Source organism: Ambystoma mexicanum, chromosome 6q (assembly GCF_040938575.1).
Source record: "Ambystoma mexicanum isolate Mex_15411 chromosome 6q, UKY_AmexF1_1, whole genome shotgun sequence".
Classification (NCBI taxonomy): domain Eukaryota; kingdom Metazoa; phylum Chordata; class Amphibia; order Caudata; family Ambystomatidae; genus Ambystoma; species Ambystoma mexicanum.
In genome coordinates, this window is record NC_090937.1 from 1,177,122,330 (window position 1) to 1,177,141,884 (window position 19,555).

Here is a 19,555-nt window from a genome sequence, read left to right on the forward strand (position 1 = left end):
TGCTTGCTGAGGCTGTCCGCTGTTTGGTTGTAGATCCCTGGCAGGTGGAAGCTTGAATGCAGATATTGTGGGCTAGGGTCCAGTGCAATGTGAGCTATGCCTCCCTGAACAATGTCTTAAGACATGGTACCCCACTGGTTTCGCAGGTAATACATTGTGGTGGTATTGTCTGTGAGGACCTTAAATGTTTGATTTTGTAGTACTGAGAGGAAGGACTTCTCAAACAAACCACTTTCCGTTTGAGCATGTTTATGTGTAGGGATGTCTCCTGGGGCACCCAAAGCCCCTTGATGTGTAGTTTTCCAAGTGAGCACCCCACGCTTATTTATTTATTAAAATGTGTGTAATGCGCCACATGCGCATGGCCCTCAAAGCACACAAAGAGACAACAAACAAACAACAAACAAAAGGGGAGGAGCAGGGGGAGTCAGTGAGGGAGGCATCCGTCACCAGCATCTTGGTGGGTGTAGGGTCTTGGAACGTCTTTCCTTTGTGGAAGTTGGGTTTGGTTGCCCACCAAAGAAGCTGTGAGTGCAGTCCGGAAGGGATCTGAACATTGTCTCCCCATGACCCTTTGGTTTGCGACCACTTGGCCGCCAGGAACTCCTGCAGTGGCCTCATGTGTAGCCTGCAGTGTGGGATTAGTGGGATGCACAATGTCATTGTTCCAAGTAGTTGCATGAATTGCTGCACCGTTTTGATCTTGTTTGGTGTAAAGGATTGTAGCTGACTGTTGAGGGCATTTATCCTGTTGCCGGATGGGCGGACTCTTGGCTCGTGTGTGGAGAATTCCGCCCCTAGGAATACGAGCTTCTTGGACGGCCGTAAGGAAGATTTGTTTGTAATTAATGGAGAAACCCAGTGTTTTCAGGCAGTCCACCATTGCCGCTATTGACCGTAGCGTTCCCTCCCTGGATGGTGAACGTACGAGCCAGTCGTAAAAGTAAGGGTAGACAAGGGTGACCTTGTTTCCGCAGGCTGGCCTCCACCGGTGTGAGGCACTTTGTAAAGGTGCATGGTGCTGACTTTAGTCCGCATGGTAGGACTCTGAACTGATAATGCTGGTTGCCGACGATGAATCAGAGGAATTTTCTGTGCCCTGGATGGATGGGTATGTGGAAATACACGCCTTGGAGGTCCAGAGACGTGAGGAAGTCGTGGTGCTGCATAGCTTCAATTACCTGTTGTAGAGTGATCATGGTAAACCTCTGCCGTTTTATGAACTTGTTTTACCTTCTGAGGTCTAGAATAGGCCTCCACTTTCCGCCTGGTTTGCAGACTACGAAGTATCTGGAGTAAACTCCCTTTTCCCTTTGATGTTCGGAAACCTTTTCTACAGCTTTTTTCTATAGCATGAACTGGACCTCCTGCAGGAGGTTGGCCTTGTGCACTTGCGGTTGGGGGTTTGGTGGCATGGGAGGGGGTCCCCATTTGAATTCTAACATGCGCCCGTAGCGGACCACATCGAGCACCCACTTGTCCATTGTTATTGCGTCCCAGACCCCAGCGAACCTGGAGATTCCCCCCCCCCCCAGTGTGCCGTGTATATGATTGTCATTGTTGAGGTTTACCCTGCTGCCCCCTTTGGGATACGGATTGTTGCTTGCAGCGCTGGGTCAGGTGGAAGTCCTTTGAATTTTGATACCCCTGGTACGCCCTTTTGTACCCCTGTGAGTAATGTGTTGAACCCTTATTGAACTGCCGCTCCTTGTAGGAAGAAGCTGTTGACGTTCTGCCGGATGCTGCCCTGAATTGATGAAAATTACGTCGGTTCTGTAGAGATGTTAGAGACCTGACTGCGTCAGTGTCTGTTTTTATTGTCTTGAGGGCCTCCTCAAATTTAAGGCCGATTAGCTACCCTCCCCTCGAATGGCATATCTACCACCTTGTGTTGGACGTCTGGATGGATGTCTGTACAGCCCAGCCAAGCCTGCCTTCTAAGAACTACTCTGTTTGCCACATGCTTAAAACCCGTCTCTGCCACGTCCACTGCCATGGTGATCCCTAAATTGGAGGCGTCTTCACCTTCCTTTAGTATTGCCTTTGCCTCCTTACACTTTTCATCTGAGAGGTGGTCCAGGATTGGGGCAAGTTTATGACACATTTCTCTGTCGTACTTAGCTATGATGGCTAGGGAGCTAGCTGCTTTCACTGTTGTGGCGCCCACTGCTAGTCCTTTCTTCCCAAAGGGGTCTTGTTTACAAGCTTCATTGTCTGGAGGGACAGCACATTTTTGCTCGTCTGACTTTGCTTTCCGGCCAGCCGCCGCCAAAACCAACGATTCGAGTGATGGTTGAGATTATAGGCACTTCAGGACATTGTCGGGAGGGTTATACTTTTTATCTAGGTGGCCTTTGACGGTCGGGATTGTGAATGGTCGGCGCATTGCTTTTACCCCCTCCTGCCATACGTGGTCAAGGATTGGGATCGAAACCACTGTCTTTCTTCTTTTGCCCATGTGTTCAAATAAAAAGCATTCTTTGTCTTTCTCCGAGGGGAGAAGACCAAACTCCTCACATGCCTTCATGACCGTGGAGTGGAATCTCGTGATGTCATCTGGGGGAGACGGTTTTGCTGATTCCTCTTCCTGGGGAAATTCCTGGGAAGAACCTGTGTTCCAGTCATCGTCCCGTCTTGGTGTGGTTGGGAGGATGTGGTGTCCTGGGGCTGGTCTGTATCTGTACCTGCTAATTCTTCTTCCTCTAACACCGATTGGGTCGGTGTATAAGTCCTCTTGCAGGACAAAGCAAATGGCACTGGAGAATTGCTTCTGTTTCTACGGATTGGTCGTAGCCTCGGAGACAGTAACAGTGATGGAGAGGAGGATCGTGGCTGTGATCATCCTTTGGAGGAGTGGATTGACCTTGCCCCTCAAGTGGACCAAGCTGTGGGAGGCGAGAACCTTGCGGACCTTTCCCTTGATGCCGACCTGGGTCTAGAAGGAGATTCCTGCGCAAGGGAGGGTTGGGGTGGCAGGGCTGGAGCTCCTGTTCTTGTCAGTGCTACGTCCATTTGGGTGATGACCCTTTGTAGGGATGAAAGGACCGGGATAGATAGTAGGGGCTGTGGATTAGCGAGCATCACCCTTACGTCCCCTTGTTGAAACTGTATGTGTTGGTGGGAGTATACCCTGGATGGACCCGAGACCTCCTCCTGCTGTGGTTGGTGCAGTGGGTAACATCCCCTTTTGTGGGGGTGTCACCTTGCTGAATATGCCTCCCCGGCATAGATAGTTTAGCTGAAATCTCGTCCTGCGATATGACTGACTGTTCCGAGTCTGATTGTTGGTGCTGTACCTCAAAATCGGTATCCATCTAATGTTGCAAGATGTCCTCCCGGCATGATCTCAGTATATTGAATTGGAGACACCCGGGTGACCTGTGGTTGTGAGCATTCCTCCAAGACCATTGGTTGCCCATCTTCTGGGGGGTGCTGCTGTTGCTCTTTCGTTTACAGGGCTGCCAAAGGTGATGCCATTCGCTGGGTCGTTGTCGAGGGCGTCGTTGATGAGTATCCTTGCTCCTTTTATGGGATGTTTGTCCCCTTAATGAACATTCTTAAGGCCAAAAGTGGCACAGGGTCTGAAGTGAGGTTTATTTTTGTCCTCCATCCCTTTAGAGCAAAACTCCTCACCTTTGAAATCTTTTTCCTCCTAGGGAATATAGTTTTTCCTTGAAAGGGAAGTGTTTTTTTAAGTTGATTTAGGAGAAATAGCTTGTTTTTACTAACAGTGTTGAACTGGAGGACTCCCTCAGCTGAACACATGGTTAGAATGTGAAGGGAAGAGGAGAGTATAGGCTACATTTACTCGAGGTGCCATTGTTTGGGACCAAAAGCACCCATAAAAGGATGTTAGGCTATCAAATTTAGTTTCTTCTTGCCTAGGGCAAGGGAAATCATAAATAAATGGAGGATTCCCAGCCTGGCGACAGGGAATATTCACAGCGTTTGAATCTATGAAAGATCCAATGCTGGCGAAGAGACATTTCTACTACTCTTACTGCACCATTGCTTGGAAAAGACAGTGTTATATGAAAGAGACATCTCTACTAATCTTAAAGAAACATTGTTTGAACAGAACATTTTCAATATTCTACCAGAGACAGTTCAGGGGAAGGGAATCATCCCCTGGATGCAAAGATTGTTTTGTTGGATTTATATACTTAGTTTTTGAGCACCGTTTTACAGAATCTAAAGCAGAGACATTTACCTAGCACCTTTTTGGTGTTCATTTTTAGTGTGACAGTGAAATATGTTTTGGACACAAGGACACTTTGCCTGATTTTAACGACGAGATAAAGGCTGTTCTTTAGTTTTGATTTCCTAGGCAGGGAAACTCTCTTTAGGATAGGGACAGAATGGTCTTTATCCAAACCCTTTTATTTGAATAAAATGTCTAATTTTGTAAACATTAGAACTTTGTGTCTGCCTCGTATTTCTGACTCCTCACACTACCAACTACAAAGCCAGTGGTAAAGCAGTTGCTGGAGAATTTGACCGACAGGAGAGAGTTGGGAGAGGTCATTGGTGATAGCTTTTTTTAAAAACCTTTATTAATTTTCATAACAAACAAAATCACACAAAAGAAGAACAGTGGCTCCACGAATTGACACTCCCTCTCGTGCGTCTTCCACAGATCTACTTCTCTCCACCCCAGATACACATGTTTATTCATTCCCGCTTATCGTGCAGCTGCTCTCCTCATCATAAACATGGATCTCCCCCACACAAACATCCACATTAAAAGCAACAACAGCCTTGCTAATTTCCTCACTCGGCTTTGAATCTGTCTGGTGCTGCCTAGCAGTGCAATTTCCAGTAATGGTTCCACTCTCTCCCCTATAATTTCTCTCATTATGTCAAATACTTTCCCCAAAATTACATCACTGGAGGGCAGCTCCGTTCTACATACATAAAATCTGGCCGCGTAGTAGCACATTAACCACTTTCATCCGCGGTTTCTGGGAAATATCTGTGCAACGTCACTGGGGTACAATAGAAATTATGTAGGTACTTGAAATTAAAAAATGACTGTTAAGGGCTATCTTTCAGGTTTGGACACAGCAATATCTCCACACCTCATCGGATATAGGGCCCCCAAAAAAGATCTCCAATTTCTTCCTCATTGGGGATAGTTGGAGGGCCTAAATGGAACTCATGGTACTTGAATATGGTTCTGAAGGTTAAGCAGATTGGATGCTAGGTAAGATGGACAGATGGGAAAACAAGGGATGGGTCTTGCACATATCAACAGGAGATAAACATAGTGACATCTGGATGTAATCCAGGGTATGCTTTGGAAGAACACCTTAAGGCTTGCCATCTTTACCCCAAATTCAGTTATAAGATATGAATTTGGGCTTGCCTCATTGGCAAGCAGGGCCATATGGAGAAATCTGTTGACTTACACAAAACTCCTGAATCCACCTTTACACTCTCTCTACGAGAATTGGGGGGTGGGGGAACAGACCCGTACCTCAGGGGCTTCTATTACAACCTTCAAGGAACATATGGATACCTTGTTGGGTGAAATGGGATCCTCTCAAGAGGAACTTGCACTAAATCCGGGTAAGACCAAAAAGAAGCTTTTCCAATATGACTGGGAGAAAACAGTAGATGAACTGGGGAAATACTCCCTCTACAAAGAATATTCTAAGCGGGTGTATAAAAGGTAGCAGGTAGCAAAATATATACTTATTTTCCCAAGGCCTAGAAGAACAGCACTCTACCGTTGCTTCCGATTAAATCAGCTACCTAAGTTGGAAAGGGTGAACAGCTGCAAGAGCATGCAATGTAACGGAAACTGCAGATTATGTGGGCAGGAGGGTTTGATGGAATCCCTGAAACATCTGAGATGGGATACAACGCCTTAAGGGAAGAATGGGTGAAATACTTTAATATTAAAATAGGTAACAAAGCATGGTGGTGCAGCCAATGTGTGGACAATCACAGAGCTTGATGTTGGTGTTATGTGAATTTCTTTTTAAAATGGTAAAGAGGTTGGAGGAGGATACCCTGGTAACATATTTTATTCCAATAGCCGAAAAGTTTTAGGCTGGGGAGAAGTATACCGGGGTCGGTGGTGGTTCTTTGTGGTTATTCGGTACTGCTTAATGCTACGCAAATCAGCAAAAATGAATTAGGAGAGTTCTTTGATTTTATATGTATAATTATTGCATTTTTATGTTTGTAAAAGTAGTGATTGGATTTTATCTTTGTAGGTATGGTGAACGTTTCTCATTTGTTTTGTTTCTTGTGCCTTAAATTATTGGGAAATAAAACACAAATACATTGTGGGAGTTGTGCTAATACTACAGTCCCTACTCCTCCTCCCTCCTAGGACCCCATTCTGCACTTGCAATCTCAACCCAGCATTCCATCATAAATCCTACACCTCTTTCTTCAACTAAATATTATCCTAAAGTGACGTGTAATATTTCATAATGTAACACCATTTAGTGCAAGTACACAGCATAGAGTAAATGACAAAATGAAGTCACTTTCCAAAGTAGAACAGTGGGAGAAGAGGGCCAGTACTTGCTAGTTAGTAACTTAAAACGAAATAAAATAATGGTATCATAACATCACTAAAAAGAGACTTTTTACTAGTGAAACTTGTGAGATGAAAATATTTATCAGCAATAAACATACACATTTAGTGTGCTGTTTTTCACAAGGCTGAACACATTTAACAAAATAATTAATCTGCCTTAATTCAGAAGTTTTGGCTCTGAAATCGACATTCCGACATACCAATTGTCCCCACATGAAGCCGCTTTGTTCAGTGCTTGCGAGATGGAAATGCTTGTTAGGTTATCATTATGATTGTGAGCCTGGAAGAGTTCTTGGCCAATCTCTCGAATGTGTGTCGAAATAACCACAAAAAAACCTTGTGAGAAGCCAATCATGATGTAGCCATCTCCATACCTGGTGGAATAAAATAACAACATTAAAGAGAGCAATTGTATGATGAGGTACATTTACTCCTGGAACAGTTAGTGTTACTCACCATCTGTAGGATATGATGGTGCCATAGCGCTGCTGGAAGGCCAACTCAATCGGATTATCTGGATCATTCAAGTTAAACAGAAACAACGTTTTCTTGCCAACCACCACACTGATCTGGAAATTTCATAAAAACACAAAACTTACGTATTGAGTATATCCAATTGATATTTTCTAAAGCCAACATATTCACTTTTATAGAAAGTCAAGACCTATTGCAATTCAAGGACCCATAAATACATCAACCTTATGCCAACAAGAAATGCGTGAACTAAGTCCACTGGTTTACATTTTAGAACGGAACTGGGGCAAAGCTTGGCACCGGTCAGGTCAGTAGAATCAACCATAAAATGCCATATCATATCATATATCATATATCATTGAATATTATAATTGAACAAATGACACCTCTGGTCGGCGTATGCAGAAACAGACACCATCCATAAGTAACCACCATTCCGCAGCCTCCAAGCTTCCATAACTAAATAATTTAGGAATCATTGTGTGAATATACCCAAACGTAAAAGCAAAATGGTCACAACCTAACACCCTGGAGTGAGAGGTACCAAGATGTGAGGGATTTTTTTTAATTTATTTTGCATTTTTAAAGGGCTCACACAGCCCGCGGGCATCGAGGCACTGTTACAGGAATTGTTTGTTTTTTTAGTTGCATAATTCCTTTTTTGTTAATCTTACTTGCGTTTTTATAACGCGCTTAAACACCTAGAGGTTTCTAAGCGTGGACCCAGGGATCGAACCTGTGTTTCTTCGTGTCGTCTTGCTTCCAAGGCGCGCACGTTGCCGTTAAGCTATCCTCTTGGGATGAGAAGAGCAGAAGCAGGAGTGTGACATCCAACAGAACAACAGTCAACCCTTTTCTCTACCACTCTGCACAGCTCACTCAAACTCCACAACTGCAACAAAAGAGCTGGGTCTCTGGCAGAATCTTGAACAGAAAGGGAGGAGAGGAAGGAGCATCTCACACCAGAGCAGTGAGGACCCGTTAGCATTCACAAACGTCACAAGATGAAGAAATCAGAGATGGCTGTTAATCCAGCCTGCTGGACAAACATCCTTGATAAGCTCTCTCGCAATGACTTGCCTTCTATGTAACATTTTCTTTTCTGTTGTTACCAGCGCCTTCATGCCCCCTGGCTTAGCACACTTTATAAATGCCACATAAATAACTAATTCATGGCTTCCAAGAACTTGAGTTCAAATTTCTTTCTGTCAAAAACTCAGAAGGAATGTCTATCAAACAGTTTGGAAGAGTGAATCACCAAAGCCTCAAGTCCCAGACTTGCAATTTCCTTATGTATCCTTTGCAGGCCCGATCTCTGAAATCGTATCCCTCTTCTGAAGTCGGGGAACAAGAAATCTGCCTCCCCCCTCCAATTTTAAGAGATGTTCACCTCATTGCACTCCATAAAAAGGCTTTTCTAGCACCAGTACAAAGTACCGGGATGTCAGAGAACCGTGATTACTGTGTCCTCATCACAGTGCAATCTAGTAGTCCACTCATTAGCCAACTGAAACCCACACCAACTCCACCAATTCACCCAGTCACTCAGGCAAAGTCATCTCCCCCCAAAAACTTTGCACCTCAAGTTCTGAGATCGCTGTCAGGATAGGTCTTTCTCTATTCCATAAAGGGCTAAATAACATTTCTTTATTTTACACTAATCTCTTTTTTCCGGTCTGTCTGAGGTGCATTGAGCAACACACTTATGAACACAACAGCTACAAACACACAGAAAGATTGAAAATAGCTACTAGCCGCGGACTGTGAACTCTTGACAAGTCAGCCCAAAGAAGAAGGAGCCATGAAACAGGCTTCGCTGATGGCAGACAGGTCCTTGTCCAGGCATTTGGGCCAAATAACGAACATTTCAGCTTGTGTTTGCATTTTTCTTGCTATAAGAACTACTGTTTCCAATATATTGGCAAGACTTTCCTTTGCACAGTGACGGTCATTGTGTTAACTCTCCGGAGAGGTTGTTCTCAGTGAGTTTAACAAAGTTACTCACCCTAGTGACTACCTTACTCCTAGTCCATAGTCCCCTTTCCTCCATACTTTTGGGACATTCCGTTCTGTGGGACGGGACCGGAGCACTTTTGTAAAAAAGCATCAAATTGAAAATGTGTTGTTCTTCTCTTTTTACGTGGAGTACCGCCCGTGGCTGTAACGCCGCCCTCCTTAGCTCGGCCTCACGCATCTCCCTTCAGTCCTTTTCTATCGCCAGGTCTGAGACCATTGAAGCAATAATAGAGGATACTTATTAGAGGGGACGGCGGGTGGGCGTATGGAGGAAAGGGGACTATGGACTACGATTAAGGTAGTCACTACGGTGAGTAACTTGTCCCGTCCCCTTTCCTCCATACTTTTGGGAGATTACCAAGCACTCCTAACAGAATAACGTGTGGATGGAACTCCTTTACTGAAAGAGGTTTTGAGAACAGTTTGCCCGAACTGAGCATGAGCCCTGGAGATCAGGTCTAAGCAGTAATGTTTCACAAAAGCTGGTGGGAAAGCCCACGTAGCTGCTTTGGCAACAGTTCGATGTGTTTACAGAGCGACCAATAGGTAGGAGGCAATGAGGGGAACGCATAAGCTTTCATGTTGACCCACGAACTGCAAAGAGGACCACCTGTGGAGTGCCCCATTGCTGGAAAAGTTGGAGATGATATTGCTGTTCATCTCACACTCGTAACCAATGCCGACTGGTGCCTGAATTAATCTGCAGTCACACTGTAGTGACCCGGGATGTGTGGAGCCTGGAGCCAAACAATATACTGGATGGCCCAGCCCAAGTTTGCATGACAAGATCCACAAGGAGAGGAGAGTCTGTGTCGCCCTACTTTTTGATGTAAAATCTCACTTTAAGGGAGGTATTCAAAAAGGCAGCTGTGGCCCGCAGAGGTTGGGCCGCCAATATCACACACCAGGGGCGAACTGCGTCACAGGAGCAAGTGAAGCAATAGTCTCCCCAGGGAAGCCAGGGGCCTTGCGTGCCCTCCTAGCCTTGAGCAAGGAACCTCGGAAGAGCTGGCACGGGCAGATCTAGGGTGTTGACTTCGTGGGGGCAGACATGTTGGTCCATTCCCCAATGGGAACTCCATCTGTCATATGAGCCTGGCGCCAAAGGTGTCAGGAATGGCGCCGGGACAGCCGAGAGGGGCATGATTGGGCCCTTGCGGCCTTGCAGGAACACTGTGGCTAGGCCCAGAGACCCCGCGTCCCAAGGCCAGGGGCTTTGGCCATGACCGAAACTTCTATCTAAACCTAAATCTACACATAGGAGCAAGCTACGACCATCAAATAATAATAATGCAGACCTAGTGGATTCTTGCCAAATTAAAAGGGCCTATACTAAACAACCTATTGCCAATCCATACTACTAATTTAAAAATAATGTGGGGTGATGTTCATGAAAAAGAAGAACAAGTTACTCTCTTACCTGGTAACGTTCTTTCGATGGGATGGTCCGACGACGTATTCCATATCTATGACAGTAATCACCACAGCTGTGCTGCTTCGTAAAATCTTTCGGTGTCTGCGTCCTGCGTCGATGACGTAAATACGCCGTCCTCGAGGACCTCCTCCGACAGCCAACGTCACCAGATGTTATAAGTAGGACGCACGACGCCCGTAGCCTCAGTTGTAGTTTTTTCCCAGAACGTGTGGCACCAATCTTCTGCCAGTATGACCACAGAAAGCCTTGCGGAAACGTAAGCTGAGATTGCATAAGAAATTCTGTAGCGGGGTAGGCAGGGAGGGAGCGATATGGAATAAGTCGTCGGACCATCCCATCGAAAGAACGTTACCAGGTAAGAGAGTAACTTGTTCTTCGAGGGGATTGGGTCCTGCGACGTATTCCATATCTATGACAGACTCCCAAAGCAGTACCAATGTAAGGAGGAGGGAAAAGAATTTAGAATATACAAATTTAGAATGCTCAATCAAATTGCAGAGTAAAGGACCGCCTTGCCAAAGGCCAGATCCTGCCCCCGGATAGCATCGAGGGAGTAGTGACGTACAAAAGTATGGACCGAAGCCCAGGTGGCTGCATCACAGATGTTACGAATGGGAACACCCCTCTGCAGGGCAGTAGAGGCAGCCATACCCCTGGTAGAATGGGCCTGTAAGCCTACCGAAGGGTCCTTACCCACCAAGTGGTAACATTCAGAAATTGCCAAGATGATCCATCGAGACAAAGTCTGCTTAGTAACAGCTTGTCCCAAACGCCTTCCAGCGTAACCAATAAAGAGTTGATCGTCCACTCTGACCCGGGACATGCAGGAAATGTAGAAGCTTAAAGCTCTCCTAGGATCCAGCCTATGGAGCCTCTCCTCTTCCTTACCAGGATGTGGAGGAGGATAAAATGCCAGAAGAATAATCTTTTGGCTTAAATGAAATTCCGACACCACCTTCGGAAGAAAGGAAGGACGAACTCTAAAGACAACCCTGTCCTTATGAAACGCAGTGAAGGGTGGCTTAACAGAAAGTGCCTGTAACTCACTCAGTCTGCGAGCGGAAGTGACCGCAACTAAAAACACAGCTTTAAGTGTTAACAGTCTCAAAGGACAAGAATGCAAAGGCTCAAAGGGAGCACCCATTAGAAACTTGAGAACAAGGTTCAGATCCCAACCGGGCACCTGGAAAGGTGACGGAGAGAACACATTAGTGAGCCCTTTCAGAAACTGAGAAATCAAAGGGATTTTAAAATAAGAACACTCCTCAGACGAGCACTTAAATATAAACAGCGCCGCCAGGTATCCTTTAATGGTACCCACTTGTAGGCCCTTGTGGGCCAAAGAAAGCAAAAAAGACAGAACGACAGTAATGTCACATGAAAAAGGATCCACATTCTGAACCCTGCACCAGTCGCAGAACTTCCTCCAACGGCAACGGTACAGGGATTTTGTTGCCGACCGTCTGGCGGAAAGCAACACCTCCATCACGTCTTCAGGGAGGTCCCAATCCTTATACCTCAACCTTTCAGAAGCCAAGTGTCAAGCTTGAGGGTTCTGACCTCTGGATGAGAGCAGATCGTCTCGGTAGGGAAGACGACGTGGAGGGCAGATGGACAAGTCCAGAAGGTCCGGGTACCACGTCCTCCGAGCCCATGCCAGAGCAATGAGGATCATCCGGGAACCGAACCTCCGTAACCTCCTCAGCACTTGCGGAATGACGGGGACTGGAGGAAGCGCGTACAGCAGCGGGAAGGACCACTCCAGCACGAACGCATCCCATAAGGCCCGTTTGGAGGAAATTCGCGGAAGCAGAACCTTTCACACTTCTGGTTGACACTGGAGGTGAACAGATCCACTTGAGGGGTTCCCCAAAGGGCGAAGATCTCCAGGAGAATCTCCTGAGCCAGCTCCCACCCGTGAGAGACCGTGCTCTGCCTGCTCAGAGCGTCCGATCGCCTCCCTGCACAGAGGAAGTGACCCTGCCCCCCCCTTTTTGTTGAGGTAGTCCATGGCCACAGTGTTGTCCGTCAGAATCAGGACATTCTTTCCTCGCACAGTCGGCAGAAAAGCCTTCAGGGCAAGCCTGGCGGCCCTCAGGTCCAACAGATTGATAGGGAGTCTGGACTCCGACGGAGACCAACGCCTGCTGACTGTCAACTGATTGCATGAGCTCCCCATCCCGTGAGGGATGCGTCCGTCACGATCGTCACCTCAGGCCAGGGTAGCCAAAAATGAGCCCCCTTCATCAGATTGCCTTCGACGTCCCACCACAGAAGGTCCTGGGCAACCGACGGCACCTGAACAGGGTCCGACATCCTGCCGGAGGACTGAGACCACTGGAGCTTGAGTGCCCCCATTTCCAAGATCTCATCCGCAACCTGGCCTCTGGCAGCAGAAGAAGGCAGGATGCCATGAGGCCGAGCAATCTCAAGAACTCGAACGCAGGGAGACTCTGGGAATGTTGGAACTTGTGCACCATCTGCTGAATGTGATGAGCCCTCACCTGGGGAGGAAAACACTGCCCCAGGGACGTGTCGAGCACTGCTCCGATGTACTAGAGCCTCTGAGTTGGCGTCAAGTGGGACTTCTTTAAGTTGAGGGAGAAGCCCAGCTTGTGGAGGGAGTGGCAGGTGACGGACAGATGATCCATGACTTGCTCGGGAGAGCGTGCCCTGATCAACCAATCGTCTAGGTAGGGGTAGACGTGAATCCCCCCTTTCTTGAGATGCGCTGCCACCACTACCATGAGCTTGGTGAAGACCCTCGGGGCGGAGGTCAATCCGAACGGCAGGACCCGAAACTGAAAGTGCGAGTCACCAACCGTGAACCTCAGGTACTTCTTGTGCTTTGGATGGATCGGCACATGAAAATAAGTGTCCTTGAGGTCGAGAGACACCAACCAGTCCTGAAGTTGAAGGGCCTGGAGGACTTGAGAAAGAGTAAACATCTTGAACTTGTCCTTTCTGAGGAGTTTGTTCAAACCGTGCAAGTCCATGATGGGTCTCAATCCCCCGCCATTCTTGGAAATCAAAAAATAAGGGGAATACCATCCCTTGTTCCTCTTCACTACAGGCACCAGTTCTATGGCGCCTTTCTCCAGCGGGGCTTGAACCTCCTGCACAAGGAGCGGATCCGGACTCTGCAACAAGAGATTCCCCGGTGGTTGTCGTGAGGTCTCTGCCGGAAACGAAGACAGTAGCCGTGGGCTATGATCTCCAGAACCCACACATCTAAAGTAATGGCACGCCATTCTACAAGATGCTGCGCCAGCCTTCCCCCAACAGGCGAAGCATGGGGCTCATGACTGAGTAGAAGCAGCTACAGCGTTGCCTGAGGGCAAAGAGGCCACTGCTCGCGCGGCCTTGGCACCTCGAGTACCTTGTTTTCCACCTCTGGCACTCCTATGGTTGCCCCTTCGACTTGCAGCTCCTCTCGCTTTACTAAAGGATGAGTAATAACGAAAGGAACCTCCCCTCCACTGCTGTCCCCTAGGACGAAAAGGCAGAGGTTGGCGGACTGCAGCGCCCAACAAATTCGCTGCAGCTTTGGAGGTCTGCAACCTCTCAAGACTCTCGTCAGCCTTGCTGCCAAAAAGATGTTCACCATCAAAGGGCATGTTGAGGAGCCTGGCTTGCACATCAGGAGCAAACCCCGACTTCCTCAACCACGCAAACCTGCGTATCACGGTGCTCGCCACCATGGACCGGCTGACACAGTCTGCCATGTCCAAACCCGACTGAACGGACTCACACATGGCATCCTTGCCATCCTGAATAATAGCAAGAAAACCATCCTGTTCGTCCCCTTCGGGAATATCTTCAGCCGCTAATGAAATACAGTTCCACAGAGTGTGCGTGAAACGTGACAAGGCACATCCGGAGTTGGCCGCCTGAAGAACCATACCCCCTGAAGAAAACCCTTTCTTCGCCCAGCCATCAAAATGCTTGTCGTCCAGATCCGGAGGGATGGTAGGGTACGACGCCTGCTTTGCTGGGGCCGTAGCCGCCTGCACCACCAAACTCTCCAGAGTGGGGTGTGTGGTCAAGTAGTAGGGGTCACTACTGGCTGGGCGGTATTTTCGCGGCAAAGACTTGCCCACTGCCGGGAGACTCTCCGGAGCAGTCCAAGCCGCTGCCACCCTTCTTTGCAGAGCCATATGGAATGGCAGTACCAGGTCAGTGGGTGGACCTTGGTCGAGGATATCTGTCAGGTCATCCTGCACAAAATCAACTGGGAGCGGCAACCACCCCAAGTAGTCCGTGACCCACGACATAAGGTGCCGGTACGATGACTCGGCATGGGTGCCACGCTCAGGCCTACAGAACTCCACCTCCAGTGAGGTGTCCAGACCACTGGCGTCATGCAGTGACTGACGCAATTCCTCAATCTGGCTATGACCAGAAAGAATCTCATTTGGCACCGTGTCTGGAACCAACCCATCTTCAGAACCCTCTTCCACCTCGGAAATATACTCTGTAGGCTGGAAAGGGGGCAAAGAATACGGGAGAAAGACATGTTTTGTCTTGGCCATAGCCTTTCTAGGGGGTTCCCCCGTGCCACGGGGTACTTCTGACACCACAGCCTCGAAAGGCGTCGAGGGCATCGAGTGAAACGGCGTCAACATCGACGGCTTCGACACAGGCCTCGAGGGTGGAGCCCCGAGCGTGTCCTTCGACAACCTGGGCGCCGATGGCGTCAACGACTTCCTCAGAGGCGGAGCCTCGAGAGAGTCCATCGACGACCTTGCTGCCACCTGCGTCGATGTCTTCTTCGAAGACTTCACAGGTGCACACGGGCTCGAGTGCGTCGAGGACCGGGACCTGGAATGGGCATGACTGAAACGATTCCCCTTGTCCGAATGGGACCTCGCCCGCAAATCGTGCCGACCACCCGAGCCCGAAGGCGTACGAGCGGTGTCTCCAGTACGTTCACGACTGAGCCCTCTTGGAGGCGCGGACAGACCGGAGCCCTGCGATTCAAGAATCGCCAACATTTTCTTCCCGAAGGAAACCCATTCCTCCGGAGAGGAACGCTTGGTGGGATGGGATAAGAAATCCGCCGATGGGCGGAGTCCTCGGACGAGGATGGGGAAGGCGACCGATGACGGCGCTTCCGGGAGTGACTCGAAGAGGCAGAGGAGTGGCGGGACCCACTCCAGGACCGAGACCCCCTAGACTTACGACTACGATGCGGAGAGTCGCCCCTCGAATCGACCGTCGAAAGCCCAGTGGACCGCGCCTTCCGGGGCTTGGGCACCTTACTGACCGACAGCTTCTTCTTACGTTCCCGGAAGGCCTTGGATGTAAGCGACTGGCAGTCGACAAAATCATCCGTGTCGTGGGCCTCCCCGAGGCACCAGAGGCAGGCATTGTGCGAGTCCATCACCGACATCTTGGACCCGCAGTCCCCACACTTCTTGAAGCCCGGACGCGGGGTGGAAGAACATGAAGACATTCACAAACAAACAGGTTCGAAGAACAGAAAGAACAGAAACTCCAAAGAGTCGAGGCGTGCTGAGATCTCCGAAGCGAACACGTTCGCGGAAAAAACAAAAATCTGAGGCTACGGGCGTCATGCGTACTACTTATAACATCTGGTGACGTCGGCCGTCGGAGGAGGTCTTCGAGGACGGCGTATCGACGTCATCGATGGAGGACGCAGAAAGATTTTCCGAAGCAGCACAGCTGTGGTGATTACTGTCATAGAAATAAAGAGGGCGCTAGAGAGCCGTCCAAGATGGCGGCCTCCCTGTGAGCTCTGTTAAGCTCCCACGAAATCCTGAACAATCGCTGTTGCTGTGGTGTGGGAATCGCTTGCTGATGTCTCATACTCGTAGATAAGGCGATTATGCATAACACGTTGTACTCCATCATCCTGTCCCCGCACGGATCGTCCCGTTTTTCCCTGCAGGAAAGTGCCCCACCCCCTTACCCCTGTCGGCGCAGAGTACGGCCCCAGACGTAGGTGCGGAAGATTCCATGCGAGAGGGGTGGCCGACGAAGAGAAAGCACAGCGTCTCCCAAGATTATCCGGGGAGCACCGGCTGCGTCGCGCCGGAGCCCAGAACCGCAGAGAAACCAGCTGCTGCGGAGACACGGCACCGGCATGTGGTCTGCGGAGCCTCGGCGGTCTGGCGTGGGCAGGCAGAGTGACGCCAGACACCAAAGTTGAAGAACATGGCAGAGCAGGTACGAGCGCCTCGCGCACTCGCATAGACTCCTGTAGATATAGCGGGTCCCGCCTGAGCCCCTGGTCCTCCCGAGTGACATCCTAGTAATAACCACTGAGGCCCTGAATGGCCCCCGGCCCGAGTCCATACACGCGGAGGGAGCTGGGTCAGGCCTGCACGGCCCGAAAATGTTGTCCCCAAGGCACATCACACTGTGCTGCGGCAGGCCCGGAGAGAGGGGCCTGCCCACTGACCACCAGAGACAGCCTAAATAGTGGCAAAGTGCCCTGGGGGCCCATCGCAAGCCCGCGAGGCAGCCAACAAAATTAAGCTGGGTAAAAGAACGGCAGTGAGATCCAGCACCCTTGATGAATAGGGTCTCAGTGGACCCGCACCGCCCTAACTAGATCTAAAGGAATCGCTCCGAGCCTTCTCCAAAAGCCCTGCCACCAGCACATTATCACAGAAGTGCCACGGACAGTTGCAGACGCCATCATCTCGTCCAAGAGACGGGCGATACGCCTCCGCCAGACGCCATTTGAGACCCCGATTAAACAGTTCTCCACGCCGTAGGACAAGGGGGCAACATACCAGCAACATACCAGCACCTTCAACAGAGATCTCGTATTCACCCAACACAAAGCAGTGCTCAGAGCGAGACTCTCCCGATCAACCAGCCGAGAGTCAAAGGTCAGCCCTACGCAACCTCTTATGAACATCAGCGACTATACCTACGTCAACTATGGGGAAAACAGATAGGTCTCAAAGAAAACTAAACTTTGAAAGCAGCTCCTCGGCAAAAACAACCGCCTCCAACAGCAGAACACAGTCCCCCAACCAAACAATAACCCAAGACGAAGACGAAGCACAGGACTTTAACATCAGGGAAACCCTTCTCGACCTGAAAGCAGGCAGCGGCGGCCTTGGGATCAAACTCGACACCCTCCAAAGTTGATCAGCTCCAACACCGGCTGGACAAACACGCAGACAGGCTAGACTCAGTTGAGCAGAGGGTGTCGGACCTAGACGATGGCGCAGCAAATCTAACTTCCAGAGTATCCTCACTAGAAGAACAAATGAAAGCAGTATGCGCCAAGAACGAGGACTTGGAAGGTCACTCTCGGCGGAACAACATCAGGATAGTTGGCGTCAGAGAGCAGCAACTTACCACAAAAATGGTGGATCATGTGGAAAAGATATGCATAGACCTTTTCGGAACAGAGACCCTTTCCAAGTTGTTTGTTGTCGAGAGAGCCCACAGGGTTCCTAACACGAGACCAATCCCAGGGGCGAACCCGCACCCAATAATAGCAAAATTGCTAAATTACAAGGACAGAGATACAATTCTCAGAGCCGCCAGGGAAAAAGGAGATCTCCAATATGAAGGCGTCAAGATCCAATTCTTCCCAGACTTTTCCCAAGCAGTCCAGGCGCAAAGAAGATCGTTCACAGCCATGAAGCGTAGACTGCAAGAAAATCAAATCCAATACTCAATGCTCTTCCCGGCCAAACTCTGCATCCAACATGCGGGCAGGACCCAATTCTTTAACACGCCAGAAGAAACGAGCGATTACCTGGACCGATCCGGATGTAGACCCACCACAAACAACGGCAGACCACAAAGAGGCGATAGACCAAGACCCGCCATAAAACTAACCCTCTGGGCACGTAAAACGGAGGCACAAAGAAACCACTGATGATTCAAAACCACCACCACAGAACAACAAACGTAACTAAAGTGGGGAGCCAGCCTCCTCTTGGAGGGCCACCAGCGCCCCTAGCACAGCAATGTTGGCAGTACTGTTAACAAGGGATTGTTTATTATGGGCCAGGTGGAGGTTGCCCGTACAAGGGAGGGGAGTCAGTTCTGCAAAGCCGCCGAAACCCGCACACCCTCGTTCCACAACGATTAAAAGACGAATCGCCTTTCAGGCGACAGCCAAGTCCTCCAAACTCCTCCATAAACTGCGACTCCAGTCAATCCCACGAGTCTCAGCCCGACATGACCTCAACAATCCTCACAAATGGCAATGACAGTGTTTAAGATCGCCACTTGGAATATATGTGGCGGTAACCAACCCGCGAAAACAAGGAGGGTCCTCCAATATCTTCGAAGACACAAAATTAATATAGCCATATTACAGGGAACACATCTCCTGCCGTCGTCAGAAAAACATTGGGCCAAATCATGGGGATGTCACCGATATTTTTCGTCCTATTCGTCATACGCCAGAGGAGTCGCGATCCTGATTGATAGGAGAACTAATTTCAGTTTTATTGACTCATAGAAAGACTCCGAAGGGAGGGCCCTACTGGTAAGGGGAATAATCGCAGGGAAAGAGGTGGTGATAGTGAACTCATATACGCCAAACACCGACGGACCAGATAACTTCAACTGGGTGATGACCCATCTAGATGTGACCAATACGACGACCATTATATGGGGAGCAGACCTCAACACCCCACTCGACCCAAGGCTCGAAAAATCCCACAACACATCGGGGAATCCCTCCAAAGCCAGTGCCCAAGTCCTTTTGACCTATCCCACACGTGGAGAAGACACAACCAAGATACCAGAGACTATACCTTTTACTCGGCCGTTCATAACACCAGCTCCCGGATTGACTACATCCTGGCATCAACCCACAGCCCGTTCAACTGGGGAACGAGCCAAATTCTGCCAAGATCTTTCTCAGATCACTCGATGGTCACACTAGACGTCACCCTAGCGGGCTCTACAACACTTGGCCTCAATTGGAGATTTAAACCCGGTTTACTCACAGACGCCATATTCACAACAGAACTGCGTCAAGAAATAGACTCTTTCCTAGAAATTAATCAAAACTCAGTCGACTCAGCCAGCACCATCTGGGAAACACTCCAATGCTACGTGCGGGGAATATGCCT

At 49.1% G+C, this 19,555-nt stretch overlaps 1 protein-coding gene across 1 annotated transcript in view; it reads right to left on the minus strand.

The window, feature by feature from the left end:
- The window catches only part of WDR19 (WD repeat domain 19), a 2,828,275-nt gene that overhangs the window by 2,205,625 nt on the left and 603,095 nt on the right, over positions 1-19,555 (minus strand). The window contains exons 8-9 of the mRNA XM_069631788.1: positions 7,010-7,122; positions 6,754-6,927 (exon numbers count right to left, since the gene is read on the minus strand). Coding sequence (XP_069487889.1) covers positions 6,754-6,927; positions 7,010-7,122 — 287 coding nt within the window. The remainder of the gene's footprint in view (positions 1-6,753; positions 6,928-7,009; positions 7,123-19,555) is intronic.